We start from the raw sequence: 17553 nt of genomic DNA on the forward strand, positions 1-17553 counted from the left end.
TCAAGTGCAGTTGGGGTATATAAACTACAGTGTCAGCGCATTTATCCCAAGACCAATGGAGTGTGGCCATTGTAAAGCTTTTGGTCATGTTTCAAGTGTTTGCAGAAGGGAGAAGCCGAGATGTCCAAGTTGTGGAAAAGATCAGATCATGTGTTTTAAAAGTGAGGAAAATGTGACATGTTGCAATTGTGGTGGGAACCATGAAGCTAAGAGAATGAGGTGGCCAAATTCAGGACTGTCCAGAACATTTCATATGCACCTGGTGTTGTTGGATTCTTCATCTGTGGGACAATGGCGGACTACAACCACTAAAGGTGTATTGCCGCCACCCACTGGTTGAGTTGAAGAACCAAAACAATGTAAAAAAAAAAAAAAAACGTCATTATTGCGCGACACCGCGCAGCTCCACGCCCCCAAACAGCGCGACATTACCGTGCCTCCTTCCTTCTCAGGTGAGTGTTTTTAACGATATAGAAAAGGTTGTTGCTTTAGTGTTTGTAAATTAACACAGACGTTCTGCTAGCGATGCATTTAATTGCAGTTATGTGCTGAATTAAACGTCAAAAATGTAGTAGCTTACCTTGCTAACCACAGCATCTGGTACTGTCTCTGATCTGGTAGTATCATGCTAGCTATCTTGCCATAAAAATGGCGTCGGCACCGCAGGTTGAAAACAAATTCTGTTAGCCCAATTGGTTTGCAGCGTGTTTAATTTAGTTTTAAAACCAAATTACCAAAAGCTGTATGGACAGCTGCTTACACATTTGGTGGTAAACAAACAGTTAGTTAGCATAGTTTACCTACACTTCGATTTTTAAATTGTATATATTACCTGCACGTTTTTGTGCAACTGCCTGGTATGTTTACGGATGTTAGCAAGGTAGTTACCGCAGGGATGTCACGTGTTGTACAAGCCTGCCGTACGTCACACTAAAGTTTCACCAAATGTTCTTATACAAACGGTATATAGTTTCCTTTGCCATGTGTTTATCATGAGGTGGTGCATTGTAGAGAGAGTGATTTTCAGTGTTTCTGTTACCATGGCTACAGCAGGTGTCACACAGGTGGCAGTTAAAAGACAAGCTCATGGCTATGGCAGCAGAGCCAGTGCCAGATGCAGTCTGGGACGAACGCCAGGCCTATGAAGAGCTCCTGTACTGGGACAGCCTGATACAGCGAGGCCATCGCCTGCTACCACACGACTTTGACAGGTACTGTATCGCTCCAGGGTGAAGTTTCAATGAGGTCCAGCTCTAGGGTCCACATCCCAATCCTAACCTTAAAGGAAAACTCCACCTAAAATTATATTTGGCGATTTGTTTTATTAGTCCATTGTTGATATAGTCCCAAAGTGTTTTGCATGTCAGAAATATAGAGTTTTCCAGACAAAAACATTCAAAATACATAAATATAGCCAGTATGATGGATTTGCATTATATGGTGCAAAATGCATCATACCGGCTGTATTTATGTATTTTGAAAGTTATATGTCTGAAAAACTCTTAATTTACTCTTACTCCACCTGGTTAGAATAATGTTACATTAGGACAACTACAATGTAGTATTTCTACACACAAGGCATTTCAATTCTCTCTAAATGTTGCACGAATCTACAGTCTACTGTTGAATCTACAGAGGTAAACTTAGTACTGTAATTGGTTTCTATTCTAACTACTTTGTCTCTCTCCCCTCCCAGATATGAGGAGCTACGCTACTGGTATGACTGTCTCTGTTACGAAGAGGAGCTGAGGCAGTACGATGAGTACATCGCAGCCATACAGGAGATTGAGGAGAACCGACCCCAAACTGAGGTTCAAACTTCCACCTCGACCGTTTCTCTCCACGTCAATACAAATTCCCTGTGTGTGTGAATGTAGCGCGGGCTAATGCCTGTCACCTCCGAATGAACACAAGGATTGGAGAATCAGAATTATCCTTAGGTGTTGTGTTGAATTCTACTTGAATTCACCTGTACAGCACAGGAGGCTGGTGAGAGGAGGCTGGTTCATTATAATGGCTGGAATGGAGTGAATGGGATGGTATCAAGCACTTGGAAACTGTTTGATGTGTTTAATACCATTAACTCTGTTCTAGCCATTACTATGAGCCGTCCTCCCCTCACCAGCCTCCTCTGCGGTGCATACTGTTTATAGGCCAACACGAGCAGCCAATTGCACCTACTTTGATATGTTGGACAAATGGTCCTATGATTTGTTTCCAACATGATGGCCATTAATAAAATATTTTATTTCCCCTCTTGCTAAGAGGCATGTAATTGCAGAAGTTGTAGATGATACAGTAACTATAATTTTCCAGTCACAGTTTTTCCCCTCGGTCTATTTGTACTTACTAGTCATACTGGTTTTCCAGATCATTCACACACATCCTATTCCATTGGAACAAATGAAAGCAGTGCTTAGGGCTGGCTCGGTAACTGTATAACCGTGTAACTGACGATTATGGATGAAGACTGCCATGAAAATAAAATAACTGTTTAATACCATAATGTTTTATTTAAAGTTAACGAACTTTACCCAAAAGCATTCAAGTAAAATAAGCCTGCTTCACATCTAACAGCCAATATAAGGAGGGACTAGAGACAAAACTAGCCTGTTTTAGAATTTTGTGCTGTGGAACGAACAGCTGTCTAAAGATGGCTGGGCATTCAAAAAGGCAAGACGCCCGGTTGATTTATTACAATAAGAACATAGATTTCAGTTTTCCTTTATAAATTGTTTTCTTACTGTGTGCCCAACTGACCACGACCCACATCTCACGTACCCTTTTCCATCTTACCTTCTCTCTTCCAGGCCCCTCCGGTGCGCACGCCTCCCATGCGTATCTTTGTGAGCGACGACCGCCACATGATGGCGAAGCACGCGGCGGTGTACCCATCTTCTGAGGAGCTGGAGGCGGTGCAGACAGTCATCTCCCACGTGGAGTGTGCCCTCAAGACCGTCTCCGACCTGCTGGATGTGGAGGCCGGAGTCGGTGTGGCGCCTGTACCTGTGGAGGGGGCAGAGAAGAGGTAAGAAAGACTGATCAAAGACCCTGGTACTGCAGGACCTATGCCAGGCGGTGTCAGAGGAAAGCCCATAAAATTGTCAGAGACTCCATTCAGCCAAGTCATAGACTGTTCTCTCTGCTATCGCATGGCAAGCGTTACCGGAGCACCAAGTCTAGGACCAAAAAGCTCCTCAACAGCTTCTACCCCCCTCCCCCCTTTTGTACACTGCTGTTTATGATCTGTGCATAGTCACTTCACCCCCACCTATGTGTACAAATTACCTCAACTAACCTGTACAGCCGCACACTGACTTGGTACCAGTGCCCCCTGTATATAGCCTCGTTATTGTGTTACTTTTTATTATTACTTTTTACTTTAGTTAATTTGGTAAATATTTTCTTAACTCTTCTTGAACTGCACTGTTGGGCTTGTAAGTAAGCATTTCACATTAAAGTCTACACTTGTTGTATTCGGCGCATGTGACAAATAAAGTTTGATTTGATTTGTTTGGAAACGCTTCCTTCATCATTTCCTTGTTAAGCACAGATTGATACATGATTGGATAGCAGAGAGCAGGATTAACATCCTATTACTTTCACTAATCCAAGCAATTAAGATATGTGACTCTTAGGCTGCAGGTAACCTAGTGGTTAAGAGCGTTTCGTCAGTAACCGAAAGGTCGCTGGTTCGCATTCCCAAGCCGACTAGGTGAAAAATCTGGTGCTCTTGAGCAAGGCACTTAACCCTAATTGCTCCTGTAAGTCATTCTGGATAAGAGCGTCTGCTAAAAGTCTAAAATATCATGAATACTTCAATATAGGAAGGCAAGATGCATTTTTAGAGAGCGAGAGAAAGTGAAGGATAACAGTATATCTAATCCTGGATATGTGTGCTTCTTCATATCTTGTAGAATTACTTATTGCATTTGTCTCTGAATAAGCATTTCCTTGGTTCTCCCTCAACTGTCCCAGTGAGGTGGCTCCCCCTCCAGAGCGTATCCTACGTGGGGTGATGAGGGTGGGCCTGGTGGCCAAGGGCCTGCTGCTGAAGGGAGACATGGACCTGGAGCTGGTGCTGCTCTGCACTGAGAAACCCACCGTCACCCTGCTCAAGAAGGTGGCTGAGAACCTCTCCACCCAGATTGAGGTAGTGTATCTATTTCGTTGAACCTTTACTCAACCAGGAAGTCCCATTGCGCTCAGAAGACCTCTTTCCCAATGGAGACCGATATCCTTCGATGATGTTAACATTGTCTCTCTTTGGTAATTTTGAAGTGAGAGTATGAGAGGGACTGAGAGAGTTGCAATAGGACCTATATTTAAAAAGGTATTTTTGGTTGTGAAAGGTGCTGCCTCTATGCTAATATTGTCTCTCTTTCTGTACTGTAAGCCAAAATCCTAACTGATTTATTTTCCCATCATTCCAACTCTACTAAAGCTCGTCACAGAGGACAAGTATGAGGTCACCCAGATCCCAGAGGAGGCGGAGATTGTGATCAAGAGCATCAAGGAGCCCGTCCTGACCCTAACCATTCACCTGACCTCCCCCATGATACGCATGGAGGCTGAGCCAGAGGGTGCCGGAGCTACCACCCCCCTGGAGGAACCACCTGGAGGTATGACCCCCCCAGGGACCAGCCTCCAACCTGGCCAGGAGGCTGGGACTACCCAGCACTACCACGGCTGTGTTCAGGGCACAGCGTTGTGGGACGTCTCAGATAGAAATATGATGTAGAGATCTATTTGTGATAGATATGTGCACCAATAGATATTATGTGTGATACTTCTATCTGCAATGTTCCACAACATTGTGCTTTGCTGAATGTAGGCAGCGCTGGACTGCACTTAACAGCAGGCAACTTCAGATCAGCTACAGCAACAGCTGATAATCTATGTGTTACTATTCACTTAAAGCATGTTACCGTGCAGCTCCCTACTGATCCATACACTGAGACACCATTTTAAATACCTGATCAGTCAATATAGAGATTAGTGGAACCTGCACAGTGGCTGCTTTAGAACCGATGCCAGTGAACAAACAATCTGATTGGTTCTTCACTGGAGCTCGGAGTTCTTCTATTCGCTGTAATTATTTAACAAAACGGCGACAATCTTCATCGCTACAATGCCTCTTTTAGTCGTTAATAATGCATTGTGTAATAATGTGATTTTAATAACAGTAATGTACGACTTAATTTACAGTTAATTGTATTGTTCAAGTTAAGAAATGAAGGCTTTTCTGAGAATGCCAGCCAATGCGCGGATATAGATTTGATTGCATGTGTTTTTAATGCAGAACAGTGTAACGTGAGGTTCGTATTGCAGCAAAACTGATCGGCATGACAGGTAATGTTTTTGGACCCTTCCTTTGACCTGCCTGGTTGAGGAAAGGATATGGAAGGGAAAGTGTATGTGAGAGAGCAATATGTGTGTGTGAGTGAGTAATGCATGGGGGTGTATGTGAGAGAGGCAAAGGGGATGAATGTGATCTAATTAAAAGTCAGGAAAAGGGCATTTTGAGTTCAATCCGCTTTAGTAGCTACGTCCTCCAAGAGAATGGCCTTGTCTTGGATCAAGGCCAGATTTGGTTGCTGGGGGAAGCCAAGCTGAAGCCAAGCAGTTATCAGTTTTGCTGCAGTACCGAGCCGACCACAAATGCATTCTGATTCCAACTGCCTTGTACAGTAATTCCAAACCTGATTGATTCTCTCTTACTAAGCCTTCTAGTGTGTCAGTTTTTAGGGACGCTGGACCTTTGACCAACTGGCCTCTCATTCTGTCTCGGAAAGGTGCAGAGCAGCATGACCCAGTTAAGGGGTACTAAGACTAGGCTTCATTAAGACTAAGAAATCCCCCCAGCAAAACCTTATATTGAGAAATATTATGCTCTGGTACCCACTGTGAATCTGATGGCTAGAGTACACTCTCATCACTCAGACCTAGCATAGAGTTTTTTGCTACAGGGTGGGTGGGTGGGTAAATCCATTCTCTATAAATGCGGGGAGTCCCCTTCAATCAAATTTATTCATAAAGCCCTTTTTACACCAGCCGATGTCACAAAGTGCTGTACAGAAACCCAGTCTAAAACCCCAAACAGCAAGCAATGCAGATGTAGAAGTCCTTGTCCTGCCTTGGGAAAAGCTACCTCCTCCCCAAGCCTCGAGACAGAAACCCCCCTTGGTCAAACCGTACCTTGTCTTCTTATCCCACCCATCGACCAATAGAAAAGCTAACGGTCGACAGCGATGCGCCGGCGGACGTTCTGGACAGGCAGAAATGCCTAACTGCCTTGGCATCTCTCCGCCACGCCAAGTGGTTCCAGGTTTGCATCCCGTCTTTACTTGTCAAATAAAGTGTTCAAATGTGCCTTTTTATTCTGCCTTGTCCCATAATGAGTTGTGAGTTTGTATGCTCTCACAATGCCTCATTGTTTTCTATGATTTCATTCTGTCTTCCTTGGAACTATATTGCTGTTATTTGCTAGTACAACTGATATTGTAGCTACGTTGTTTTTAAGGGTCCCTACACACTATGTCACCATCACTCGTTTAGAGGGGTTGGGTTAAATGCACATTTAGTTTGAGTACATTAAGTTGTGCAGCTGACTAGGTATCCCCTTTCCCTCCTAATTAAGTGTTTGGCTCCAATGGTATATTGGAGGAATACTGCACTAACCTTCCTATGCTACCTCTGGGTGCAATATTCCTGTTGACTCAGTACTTACACAACTGGTTCAATTCGACTCGTATCAGGCTTTTCCTTTATGCTGTCCAGGAATATTAGCCTCGTGAGCTGCCTGCATCATGTAAGCTCGCGGGATCATGTGGCTCGCGAGGCTACTGGAATATTGCACCCCTTTTATTTATTTAATTTGCCAGTGCTCTAGGTAGGTAGGTAGGTAGGTAGGTAGGTAGGTAGGTAGGTTGTTGGATATCGCACTCTTTTTGACTCCGCTCGGCCCGTGCTTGTCTCTCTCAGGCTAAGGTCAACGACCTGAAGTCGGCCGCCATCGTGATCCGTATCATGAGAGACCTGTGTAACCGCGTCCCCACCTGGGCTCCACTCAGAGGATGGGTGAGTCAAGTCAAACTACTATAATACATGTAATATTGACTATAATGATATACATGTCATACATTAAATTATTACATTGGGTGGCAGCGGTGGGCTCCAGGTCTGAACTAGATTCATTATCTACTGTTCTCTCTCTGTTCTGTCAAGCCTTTAGAGCTGCTGTGTGAGAAGGCCATTGGAACATGCGATCGGCCAATGGGAGCAGGAGAGTCTTTCCGCAGAGTTCTTGAGTGCTTGGCGTCTGGAATCCTGATGGCCGGTAAGTCTTTTATCCCTAAAGACCTGTATTGGGTAAATAGAGAAAATAGAGCTTAGTCTTGCAGAACACCTCTCAGAACAATGTAGAAATGACGTCCACCAAATTAAACTAATTCAAATGTTCTTCTGTTGTTCAAAGATGGTCCGGGTATCAAGGACCCTTGTGAGAAGGAGAAGGTGGACGCCATCAGCCACCTGGACACTCAGCAACGTGAGGACATTACACAGAGTGCCCAGGTAAAACAGGCTTCAGTTTGATTCGGTTAGGTGAAATATTTATGCCTGTAACGTTCCAGGTAGAATTGTAACAAATGGAGCTGACATGATTCCCTACTCTACTTGAAAAACGATATCTGTTCTACACAACTTTTTCTACACAACTTTTTCGCTGAAAGTTCTGTTATGTTGCGTCCTTAACACGCCCCAGATAGAATATCAATTGTGTTATTCTCTCCCATGTGCTTCCTTTTGTGATTGACTGTGTTCTATGTTTGTTTTTCCCTGTCAGCATGCCCTAAGGTTGTCTGCGTTCGGACAGCTGTACAAGGTGCTAGGGATGGATTCCCTGCCTGCCAGGGAACCAAGGAGGACCATAGGACCAGGTCTCAGAAACTACGGTTGTTAGTATCTCCTCCGTTTTTGGCGATCTTCCTGGCCTGTCCCATGCTTCTCAAATGTGACTTTCATATCAGCTGTCTAGTAGTAGTCTTGATGTGTTGTGAATTTGAACTTTTCCTGAACCTTGTCCCTTTTCTATGTCCCTACCAGCTCAGATCCTGGCCAGTTCCACCTACCCTCCCAAGAGACCTCATGATGCCGCGGACAAAGGGGGAGATGACAGCAAGAAGAGGAAGTCTCAGAAGTTCCAGAAATATCCAAAATTTCCTAGGAAGTCGTGTATGTATCCGAAGTGGTCTTCGAATGGGATATTTCGTAGCTATTTTACCATTGAGGCTCTTTCTGAGGAGGTTACATTTGTTCCTGTTCTGATATGCTCTCTTCCTCTTTCTCCCCCATCTATCTCTTTCTCACTATCTATCTCTTTCTCACTATCTCTCCCTGTCTCTCTTTCTGTCACCCTCCCTTCCCCCAGCCACAGAAGAGAAGCCCGGGGACTCTCCTATGGCCATGAACGCCCTGATGCGTCTCAACCAGCACAAGCCTGGTCTGCAGTACCGTCTGACGGGTCAGAGCGGTCCAGTGCACTTCCCGGTGTTCACCATGTCTGTAGACGTGGACGGCGATACATACGAGGCCTCAGGGCCTTCCAAACGCACCGCCAAACTCCACCTAGCTGCCAAGGTAAGGGGTTGTATGCCTAGGCGAAAACATGCTAGCTGTACCAATAGACTTCCAGTCATTGCGCTAACACTAGTTAGCATTAGCGTGCAAATCTACCTGCAAGTTCCTTCATACTGCACGTAGAAATGGTATCCACGACTCTGGGTAACTAGACACATCTCGCACTATCCCTTTTAAGATGATGGTTAACTGGTACAACACAAGATGGTCCCTGGAATCAAATGTTACTCTCTTTGAAAGAAAGAGTAGTGTTTCTCCTCTCTCTGTAACCTTTGCTTGCTTTCATCAAAGTGTTATGTCGTTGTTCTCCAAGAATGTAATCCACTGGTTTTGCATTGAATGCCTTGTCGTCTGTATCGACTCTGTTTATAATGGCTGCCGTCCACCAAGTCCTCTCTCTCCCTGCCCGTCTCAGGTCCTGCAGAAGTTGGGCCTGCCCACTGGGGCGGATGTGAAGATTGAACCAGGCGAAGAGGGAGGAGCCAACGTACCATCCACACCTACAGCAAGTGATGCGTCCATGGCATCTGACGAGGTAGTCATTCTCTCTATGTTCTCTGGCTTTTCCCTGTTACTTTTTTAATGGTTGACTTAACATACTTTCATAAAGCAGCACAAAGCATTGCTACTGTACCTGTAGACTTCCAGTCATTGCGCTATCGATAGTTAGCATTAGCTTGTGAAACCACCACTTCCTTCCTTCCTACTGCATGTAACAACATAAAAATGGTATCCGTGAGTTTATCTGCCTCTGGGTACGTAGAACAAGGTCTTAAATGCCAGAATCTCACAGTATACTTTCATAAAGCACTTATGTTGCAATAGAGTTGTTGTTGATGATGTACATTGGACTTGACTGTTCTGCTATGTCTTCCATACTATCAGAACGGTCCCATCCTCACTAAGCACGGGAAGAACCCAGTGATGGAGCTGAACGAGAAGAGACGCAGCCTGAAGTACGAGCTCTCTGCTGAGACCGGGGGCAGCCATGACAAGTGCTTCGTCATGGAGGTCAGTCAGTGGCAGATGGGCGGGGTTTGCACGTTTGGGACAATTCTATTGATTCATTGCGCAAGGATTTGGAAACTACAGTAGATGAATAACCAGTAAGGTCGGGGCTCGTATCAACAAAGCATCTCAGAGTAGAAGTAGTGATCTAGGATCATGTCCCCCATGTTTATGTAGAATCTTATTCATTACGATCCTAGATCACCACTACCACTCTGAGACGCTTTATGAATATGGGCCCAGATGTAGTTGACAGAGCAGGATGTGGAAACACAGTAACCAGCATGTGTCTCTGTGTTACCACCTCCGCCACTCACAGGTGGAGGTAGATGGACAGAAGTTCAAAGGTCGAGGCTCCAACAAGAAGGAGGCCAAAGCCTACGCAGCCTTAGCTGCTTTGGACAAACTTTTCCCAGAGGGGGCGGGGCCCTACTATAACCCTCACTCTGACCCCAAGAAGAAGAAACCAGTCACATACACTTCCATGGTAAGACATGATATAAACTCAGCAAAAAAATACATGTCCTCTCACTGTCAACTGTGTTTATTTTCAGCAAACTTAACATGTAATATTTGTATGAACATAAGATTCAACAACTGAGATATAAACTAACAGAAATGGAATAATGTGTCCCTGAACAAAGGGGGGGTCAAAATCAAAAGTAACATTCAGTATCTGGTGTGGCCACCGGCTGCATTAAGTATTGCAGTGCATCTCCTCATGGACTGCACCAGATTTGACAGTTCTTGTTGTGAGATGTTACCCCACTCTTCCACCAAGGCACCTGCAAGTTCCCGGGACATTTCTGTGGGGAATGGCTCTAGCCTTCACCCTCCGATCCAACAGGTCCCAGACGTGCTCAATGGGATTGAGATCTGGGCTCTTCGCTGGCCTTGGCAGAACACTGACCTTCCTGTCTTGCAGGAAATCACGCACAGAACAAATCAAATCAAATTTTATTTGTCACATACACATGGTTAGCAGATGTTAATGCGAGTGTAGCGAAATGCTTGTGCTTCTAGTTCCGACAATGCAGTAATAACGAACAAGTAATCTAACTAACAATTCCAAAAAAACTACTGTCTTATACACAGTGTAAGGGGATAAGGAATATTTACATAAGGATATATGAATGAGTGATGGTACAAAGCAGCATAGGCAAGATACAGTAGATGATATCGAGTACAGTATAACATATGAGATGAGTATGTAACAAGTGGCATAGTTAAAGTGGCTAGTGATACATGTATTACATAAGGATGCAGTCGATGATATAGAGTACAGTATATGCATATGAGATGAATAATGTAGGGTAAGTAACATTATATAAGGTAGCATTGTTTAAAGTGGCTAGTGATATATTTAAATAATTTCCCATCAATTCCCATTATTAAAGTGGCTGGAGTTGAGTCAGTGTCATTGACAGTGTGTTGGCAGCAGCCACTCAATGTTAGTGGTGGCTGTTTAACAGTCTGATGGCCTTGAGATAGAAGCTGTTTTTCAGTCTCTCGGTCCCAGCTTTGATGCACCTGTACTGACCTCGCCTTCTGGATGACAGCGGGGTGAACAGGCAGTGGCTCGGGTGGTTGATGTCCTTGATGATCTTTATGGCCTTCCTGTAGCATCGGGTGGTGTAGGTGTCCTGGAGGGCAGGTAGTTTGCCCCCGGTGAACAAGCTGTATGGCTTGTGGCATTGTCATGCTGGAGGGTCATGTCAGGATGAGCCTGTAGGAAGGGTGTCACATGAGGGAGGAGGATGTCTGCCTGCAATGACAACCAGCTCAGTCCGATGATGCTGTGACACACCGCCCCAGACCATGACGGACCCTCCACCTCGAAATCGATCCTGCTCCTGCGTGTAGGCCTTGGTGTAACGCTCATTCCTTCGATGATTAACACGAATCCGACCATCTCCCCTGGTGAGACAAAACCGCGACTCGTCACTGAAGAGCACTTTTTGCCAGTCCTGTCTGGTCCAGCGACAGTGTGTTTGTGCCCATAGGCGACGTTGTTGCCGGGGATGTCTGGTGAGGACCTGCCTTACAAGAGGCCTACAAGCCCTCAGTCCAGCCTCTCTCAGCCTATTGCAGACAGTCTGAGCACTGATGGAGGGATTGTGCGTTCCTGGTGTAACTCGGGCAGTGGTTGTTGCCATCCTGTATCTGTCCCGCAGGTGTGATGTTCAGATGTACCGATCCTGTGCAGGTGTTGTTACATGTGGTCTGCCACTGCGAGGACGATCAGCTGTCCGTGCTGTCTTAGGTGTCTCGCAGTACGGACATTGCAATTTATTGCACTGGCCACATCTGCAGTCCTCATGCCTCCTTGCAGCATGCCTAAGGCACGTTCACGCAGATGAGCAGGGACCCTGGGCATCTTTCTTTTGGTGTTTTTCAGAGTCAGTAGAAAGGACCTTTAGTGTCCTAAGTTTTCATAACTGTGACCTTAATTTCCTTAATTGCCGTCTGTCAGTGTCTTAACGACCTTTCCACAGGTGCATGTTGATTAATTGTTTATGGTTCATTGAACAAGCATGGGAAACAGTGTTTAAAGCCTTTACAATGAAGATCTGTGAAGTTATTTGGAATTTTACAAAATATCTTTGAAAGGCAGGGTCCTGAAAAGGGGACGTTTCTTTTTTTTTGTTGCTGAGTTTATCTTTCGTACCCACACTGTAATGCACCTCACAATACTATAGAATCATGACTAGGAATTACCATTAATTAATCCACACACACACACACCATGATTAGGAACCCTTTAGTGACCTCTGACCCTCCCTCAACAGCATATCCCAGGCTTTGGCACTATTCGAGGCATTCCAACCGACACGGAGCCTAACAACCGGGGCCGCGGGCGAGGCAGGGGTCGAGGAAAGCCTACGACTGGCAGCAGCTACAACCAAAGTAGGACGCTTCACTTGGACTGTGTATCTCAGGATCTAGACGGGCCTTAAGGTCTTTAAGAGCATGTTCTCACAGAGATGAGGTTGTCAGAAAATCATTCAAATGTGGCTTATTTTAGATTATTTAGTAAATAAGTTAATGATTAGACAATAAGCCTTTAGTCAGACTGTTCTAGAGAGCTTGTTAGGAAATCGTCCAACTCTTTTGGGCTCCTTTGCGTTAAGGTAACAAATGTATATCTCTTTTCTTGTTAACAGCAAGCTACCGTTATGGAAGCAGTGCTGGCTCTGGTTATCGTAAGTGTCTTCTCTCCACACTGTTGTCAAGGGAACTAATGAGTGATAGGTTAGGTGTGTTCATTTGTGTTTGGTAACTTGTCTATTTAGCCTTATCTATTCTATAGCCACTATAGTCTATTGAGTCGCTGGTACCCATTTGAATTCCTTAAGTACTTCCTTCCTTCAAGTATAATCACTAGAAATCCATAAATTAGATAGCCATGTGCCCCCCTTGCATCACCTGTATATCATGCATCATGTGTAATGATTGAATTAGTGATTAGGCCTACTTCAAAGAAGGGAGGAATGGGGCCCCAGAAGTGGGATAAGGGGGCCCTGACTGCTAGCTTTGCTTTCTGTCCTCCTTGGCCTCTAAATTGAGTCTTAACACTTATACATTGCTTCTCTTATTTAAACCCTAGCATCTCTCTCCATCATGTTGACTTAAATGCTGGGGCTGGGCTGCAACACAATGTTGAGCATTTATCATAATAATAATAATGTACACTGCTCAAAAAAATAAAGGGAACACTAAAGTAACACATCCTAGATCTGAATGAATTAAATATTCGTATTAAATACTTTTTTCTTTACATAGTTGAATGTGCTCACAACAAAATCACACAAAAATTATCAATGGAAATCAAATTGATCAACCCACGGAGGTCTGGATTTGGAGTCACACTCAAAATTAAAGTGGAAAACCACACTACAGGCTGATCCAACTTTGATGTCATGTCCTTAAAACAAGTCAAAATTAGGCTCAGTAGTGTGTGTGGCCTCCACGTGCCTGTATGACCTCCCTACAATGCCTGGGCATGCTCCTGATGAGGTGGCGGATGGTCTCCTGAGGGATCTCCTCCCAGACCTGGACAATGCCTGGACTAAAGCATCCGCCAACTCCTGGACAGTCTGTGGTGCATGGATGGAGCGAGACATGATGTCCCAGATGTGCTCAATTGGATTCAGGTCTGGGGAACGGGCGGGCCAGTCCATAGCATCAATGCCTTCCTCTTGCAGGAACTGCTGACACACTCCAGACCCAGACCCATGAGGTCTAGCATTGTCTTGCATTAGGAGGAACCAGGGCCAACCGCAACAGCATATGGTCTCACAAGGGGTCTGAGGATCTCATCTCGGTACCTAATGGCAGTCAGGCTACCTCTGGCGAGCACATGGAGGGCTGTGCGGCCCCCCAAAGAAATGCCACCCCACATCATGACTGACCCACCGCCAAACCGGTCATGCTGGAGGACAGGCAGCAGAACTGTTCTCCACGGCGTCTCCAGACTCTGTCACGTCTGTCACATGTGCTCAGTGTGAACCTGCTTTCATCTGTGAAGAGCACAGGGCGCCAGTGGCGAATCTTGCCAAACTTTGTGTTCTCTTGCAAATGCCAAACGTCCTGCACGGTGTTGGGCTGTAAGCACAACCCCCACCTGTGGACGTTGGGCCCTCATACCACCCTCATGGAGTCTGTTTCTGACCATTTGAGCAGACACATGCACATTTGTGGCCTGCTGGAGGTAATTTTGCAGGGCTCTGGCAGTGCTCCTCCTGCTCCTCCTTGCACAAAGGCGGAGGTAGCGGTCCTGCTGCTGGGTTGTTGCCCTCCTACGGCCTCCTCCACGTCTCCTGATGTACTGGCCTGTCTCCTGGTAGCGCCTCTGTGCTCTGGACACTACGCTGACAGACACAACAAACCTTCTTGCCACAGCTCGCATTGATGTGCCATCCTGGATGAGCTGCACTACCTGAGCCACTTGTGTGGGTTGTAGACTCCGTCTCATGTTACCACTAGTGTGAAAGCATTCAAAAGTGACCAAAACATCAGCCAGGAAGCATAGGAACTGAGAAGTGGTCTGTGGTCACCAAATGCAGAACCACTCCTTTATTGGGGGTGTCTTGCTAATTGCCTATAATTTCCACCTGTTGTCTATTCCATTTGCACAACAGCATGTGACATTTATTGTCAATCAGTGTTGCTTCCTAAGTGGACAGTTTGATTTCACAGAAGTGTGATTGACTTGGAGTTACATTGTGTTGTTTAAGTGTTCCCTTTATTTTTTTGAGCAGTGTATAATAAGACTAATTAAAAGGAAAATAAACAGTATTTTTACTTCCTATTTGAAGTTGTTTGGCTGAGATCACTAAACATTTCTCAGTTTTTCTCAAAAAGATATCCCCTTCAAAGCATTTGCTAAGTGTTCCCTCCAACCAATACTAAATGTCCTCCTTTCACACTATTGTAACTTCATTGTCCATCTCTCCCTCAGACAATCTGTACAGTATGGGTGCAACAGAGGCTGCTTCCACAACAACCACCTCCACCGGTGACGCCTCCACAGAGGCAGATGCCAGCGGCAACACCACCGGCTACGGCACCTTCTACCCCGAATCATCCTACACCACACCGGCCATAACCGCCTCCGCCACCTCAGCTGCCATGACCGCCCAAGCCCAGGTCGGTGCATCTTCCCTGGGTGACTACCAGTCGGTGCCCCCTCCCCTGGACCAGCAGAGCCCCTATAGTTATGGCTACGGAGGGGATAAGAAGAGTCTGCTGACTGCAGCTCAGTCTCAAGCCCAACAGACCCAGCAACAGGTGGACTACTCTATGTACAGTACAGCCTACCCCAGCTCTGTCACCGGTGGCCAAATGTACAGTTACGGTGAGTGGAAATCTATATAAGGGGCCAAAGGAGGCCCCTACCGCCACACACATTCATATACCGGTAACTGCTCGACGTAACAGTGCCTTCAGAAAGTGTTCTTACAGATGATAAATGATGTGTGGAGTACAGAGATGAGGAAGTCATTCAAAAATCATGTTAAACACCATTATTGCACACAGAGTGAGTCCATGCAACTTATTAAATACTGGAATGTAATTTAGCCTTGTCATAGCAAAGGGGTTGAATACTTATTAGCTCAAGACATTTCAGATTTTCAAATGTTTACATTTTTAAAAACATAATTCCACTTTGACATTATGGGGTATTGTGTATAGGCCAGTGACAAACATTCACGTTTATTAGATTTTAGATTCAGGCTGTAACACAACAACATGTGAAAAAGGTCAAGGAGTGGGAATACTTTCTGAAGGCACTGTATGTGTGTGTACTAATATATAGATTTTTATCTGGTATTATTTCTGATATTGGTTCTGTCTTTAGTCACTTGATATCCAAATGTGGTCTTAATAATGGCTTAAAGAGTGTTAGTAGAGCATCTGATTGGTTGATTATTTAATGTCTTGTTCTTATTGATGTTTCATTGGTCCGTAGGCTACGGCAACCAATCGAGCTTCAGCATGTATGGGAACGCCTCCTCCCAGGGCTATGGGGCGGCTGCTACTCCCCAGACCCAGCAGACCTCCTACCCCACGGCATACGGAAACATGAACTATCAGTACAAATAGAGGGTACCACACACACACCACATCCCTCTCTCAAGCCCCCCACCAACCCTCTAAAGCCTTCCCCCAGAGGAAAAGAAGACCCTCGTGTCTTTCTCTACTTTCATTATATTGATCTAATATTAATGAATCCTAAACCCTCAAGTCATTTTCACCATCACTTTATTTCATAAACCAGACTATCTATTTCTTTATTTACCATGTGGTAAATGTAACCTGTGTGTCTAACAAGTAGTTCAGTTCTGTATAGGGATTACAAAAAGGAAATAATAATAATAGCTCTTTCAGGATGATGCTTTCTTGGGTCATTGACTTCTTGTTTTGTTCAAGTTTCTTTCTTTTCTGTTTCTTTTGTACACTTTCTGTTTTTCTGTTGTCAAGCCACCCGAGGTTGAATGTGAATGTAAACGGAGAATCTGTTCTTATTTCAAAGACTTGTTTTCTTCACATTTTTATTTTCGATTTCAATTTGAATCACTGTTATGTTTTAACTGTTATTATATTAACCAGCAGTGTGGTAAAAAAAAAACAAGTTGACAGTAACTTGGATTTTTATGTGAAAGAGCAATGGAAATGTGTTAATTGCTGTTTCATTGGAAGGTTTCGGTAAAAGGCTTGTATCTGGTTGTTTGTAAGAATAAATTACTTTTATTTTGGAGCAAGGTGTCATACTTTACATACACTGACCACTGTTTTTCAGACCTGGGTTTAAATACTATTTGAAATCATTTCAAATACTTTTATCTGTGCTTGCCTGTTGCAATGCAAACAATAGAAAGGTCCCAAAAGTGCACACTCAAACTCCAGGCAGCCTAAAGCAAACGCTCAAAGTATTTGAAGGTATCAAGTAGTTATTGAACCCAGGTCTACTGTGTTTAGGCTTCTTCTCCACATGGCGACCGATCCCCTCACATGTTTTCATGCTGCGAGCCAACTTGTTATTTATTACCTTTAGTTCTGGATTGAATATAGACTAAATCCTATAGTTGACCTGACTGGCAGTGGTTACATTTTAAATCCCTAGAAAGACTATGCTCATCTTGAGCATCACTTTAAAATACCAGGGATGTTCATCACAAGTAACATTACGATGCCGATCATGGCTCATGCATTGTGAGCCAATGACCCAAATGCTTTCTCTGAAGGTATGCTATGCTTGAGTTTCTACTCTTAGCCAATAGCCACTGAATGCACTTCCTCATTGTGGTTCTAGAGCCTGGCCTACCATACCCCACTGTATGTACTGTAGCTAGAAGAGTTTATTTGCAACTTACAACTATCAGTTAATCATTCTTCAAAAAC

The 17553-nt window shown here is 44.6% G+C and overlaps 1 protein-coding gene across 4 annotated transcripts; it reads left to right on the forward strand.

Moving 5' to 3' along the window:
• Positions 1 to 375: 375 nt before the first annotated feature.
• Positions 376 to 16909, forward strand: LOC109876656 (interleukin enhancer-binding factor 3). 4 transcript variants are annotated; one of them, XM_031832329.1, is made up of 20 exons: positions 376 to 452; positions 1051 to 1211; positions 1697 to 1811; positions 2811 to 3028; positions 3979 to 4153; positions 4445 to 4622; positions 6231 to 6328; positions 6985 to 7080; positions 7228 to 7339; positions 7478 to 7575; positions 7847 to 7958; positions 8107 to 8235; positions 8432 to 8640; positions 9056 to 9175; positions 9526 to 9651; positions 9968 to 10135; positions 12438 to 12555; positions 12813 to 12851; positions 15110 to 15505; positions 16121 to 16909. In XM_031832329.1, the coding sequence occupies exons 2-20, from the start codon at positions 1087 to 1089 to the stop codon at positions 16252 to 16254; spliced, it is 2766 nt and encodes a 921-aa protein (XP_031688189.1). In that variant the 5' UTR covers positions 376 to 452; positions 1051 to 1086; the 3' UTR covers positions 16255 to 16909. The 4 variants fall into 4 exon arrangements, with proteins under 4 accessions (XP_031688189.1, XP_031688212.1, XP_031688198.1 ...); XM_031832352.1 differs by having other exon boundaries at positions 7847 to 7940; XM_031832338.1 differs by having other exon boundaries at positions 400 to 452; positions 1054 to 1211.
• Positions 16910 to 17553: the final 644 nt, after the last annotated feature.

Source organism: Oncorhynchus kisutch, linkage group LG1 (assembly GCF_002021735.2).
Source record: "Oncorhynchus kisutch isolate 150728-3 linkage group LG1, Okis_V2, whole genome shotgun sequence".
Taxonomy (NCBI): Eukaryota; Metazoa; Chordata; class Actinopteri; order Salmoniformes; family Salmonidae; genus Oncorhynchus; species Oncorhynchus kisutch.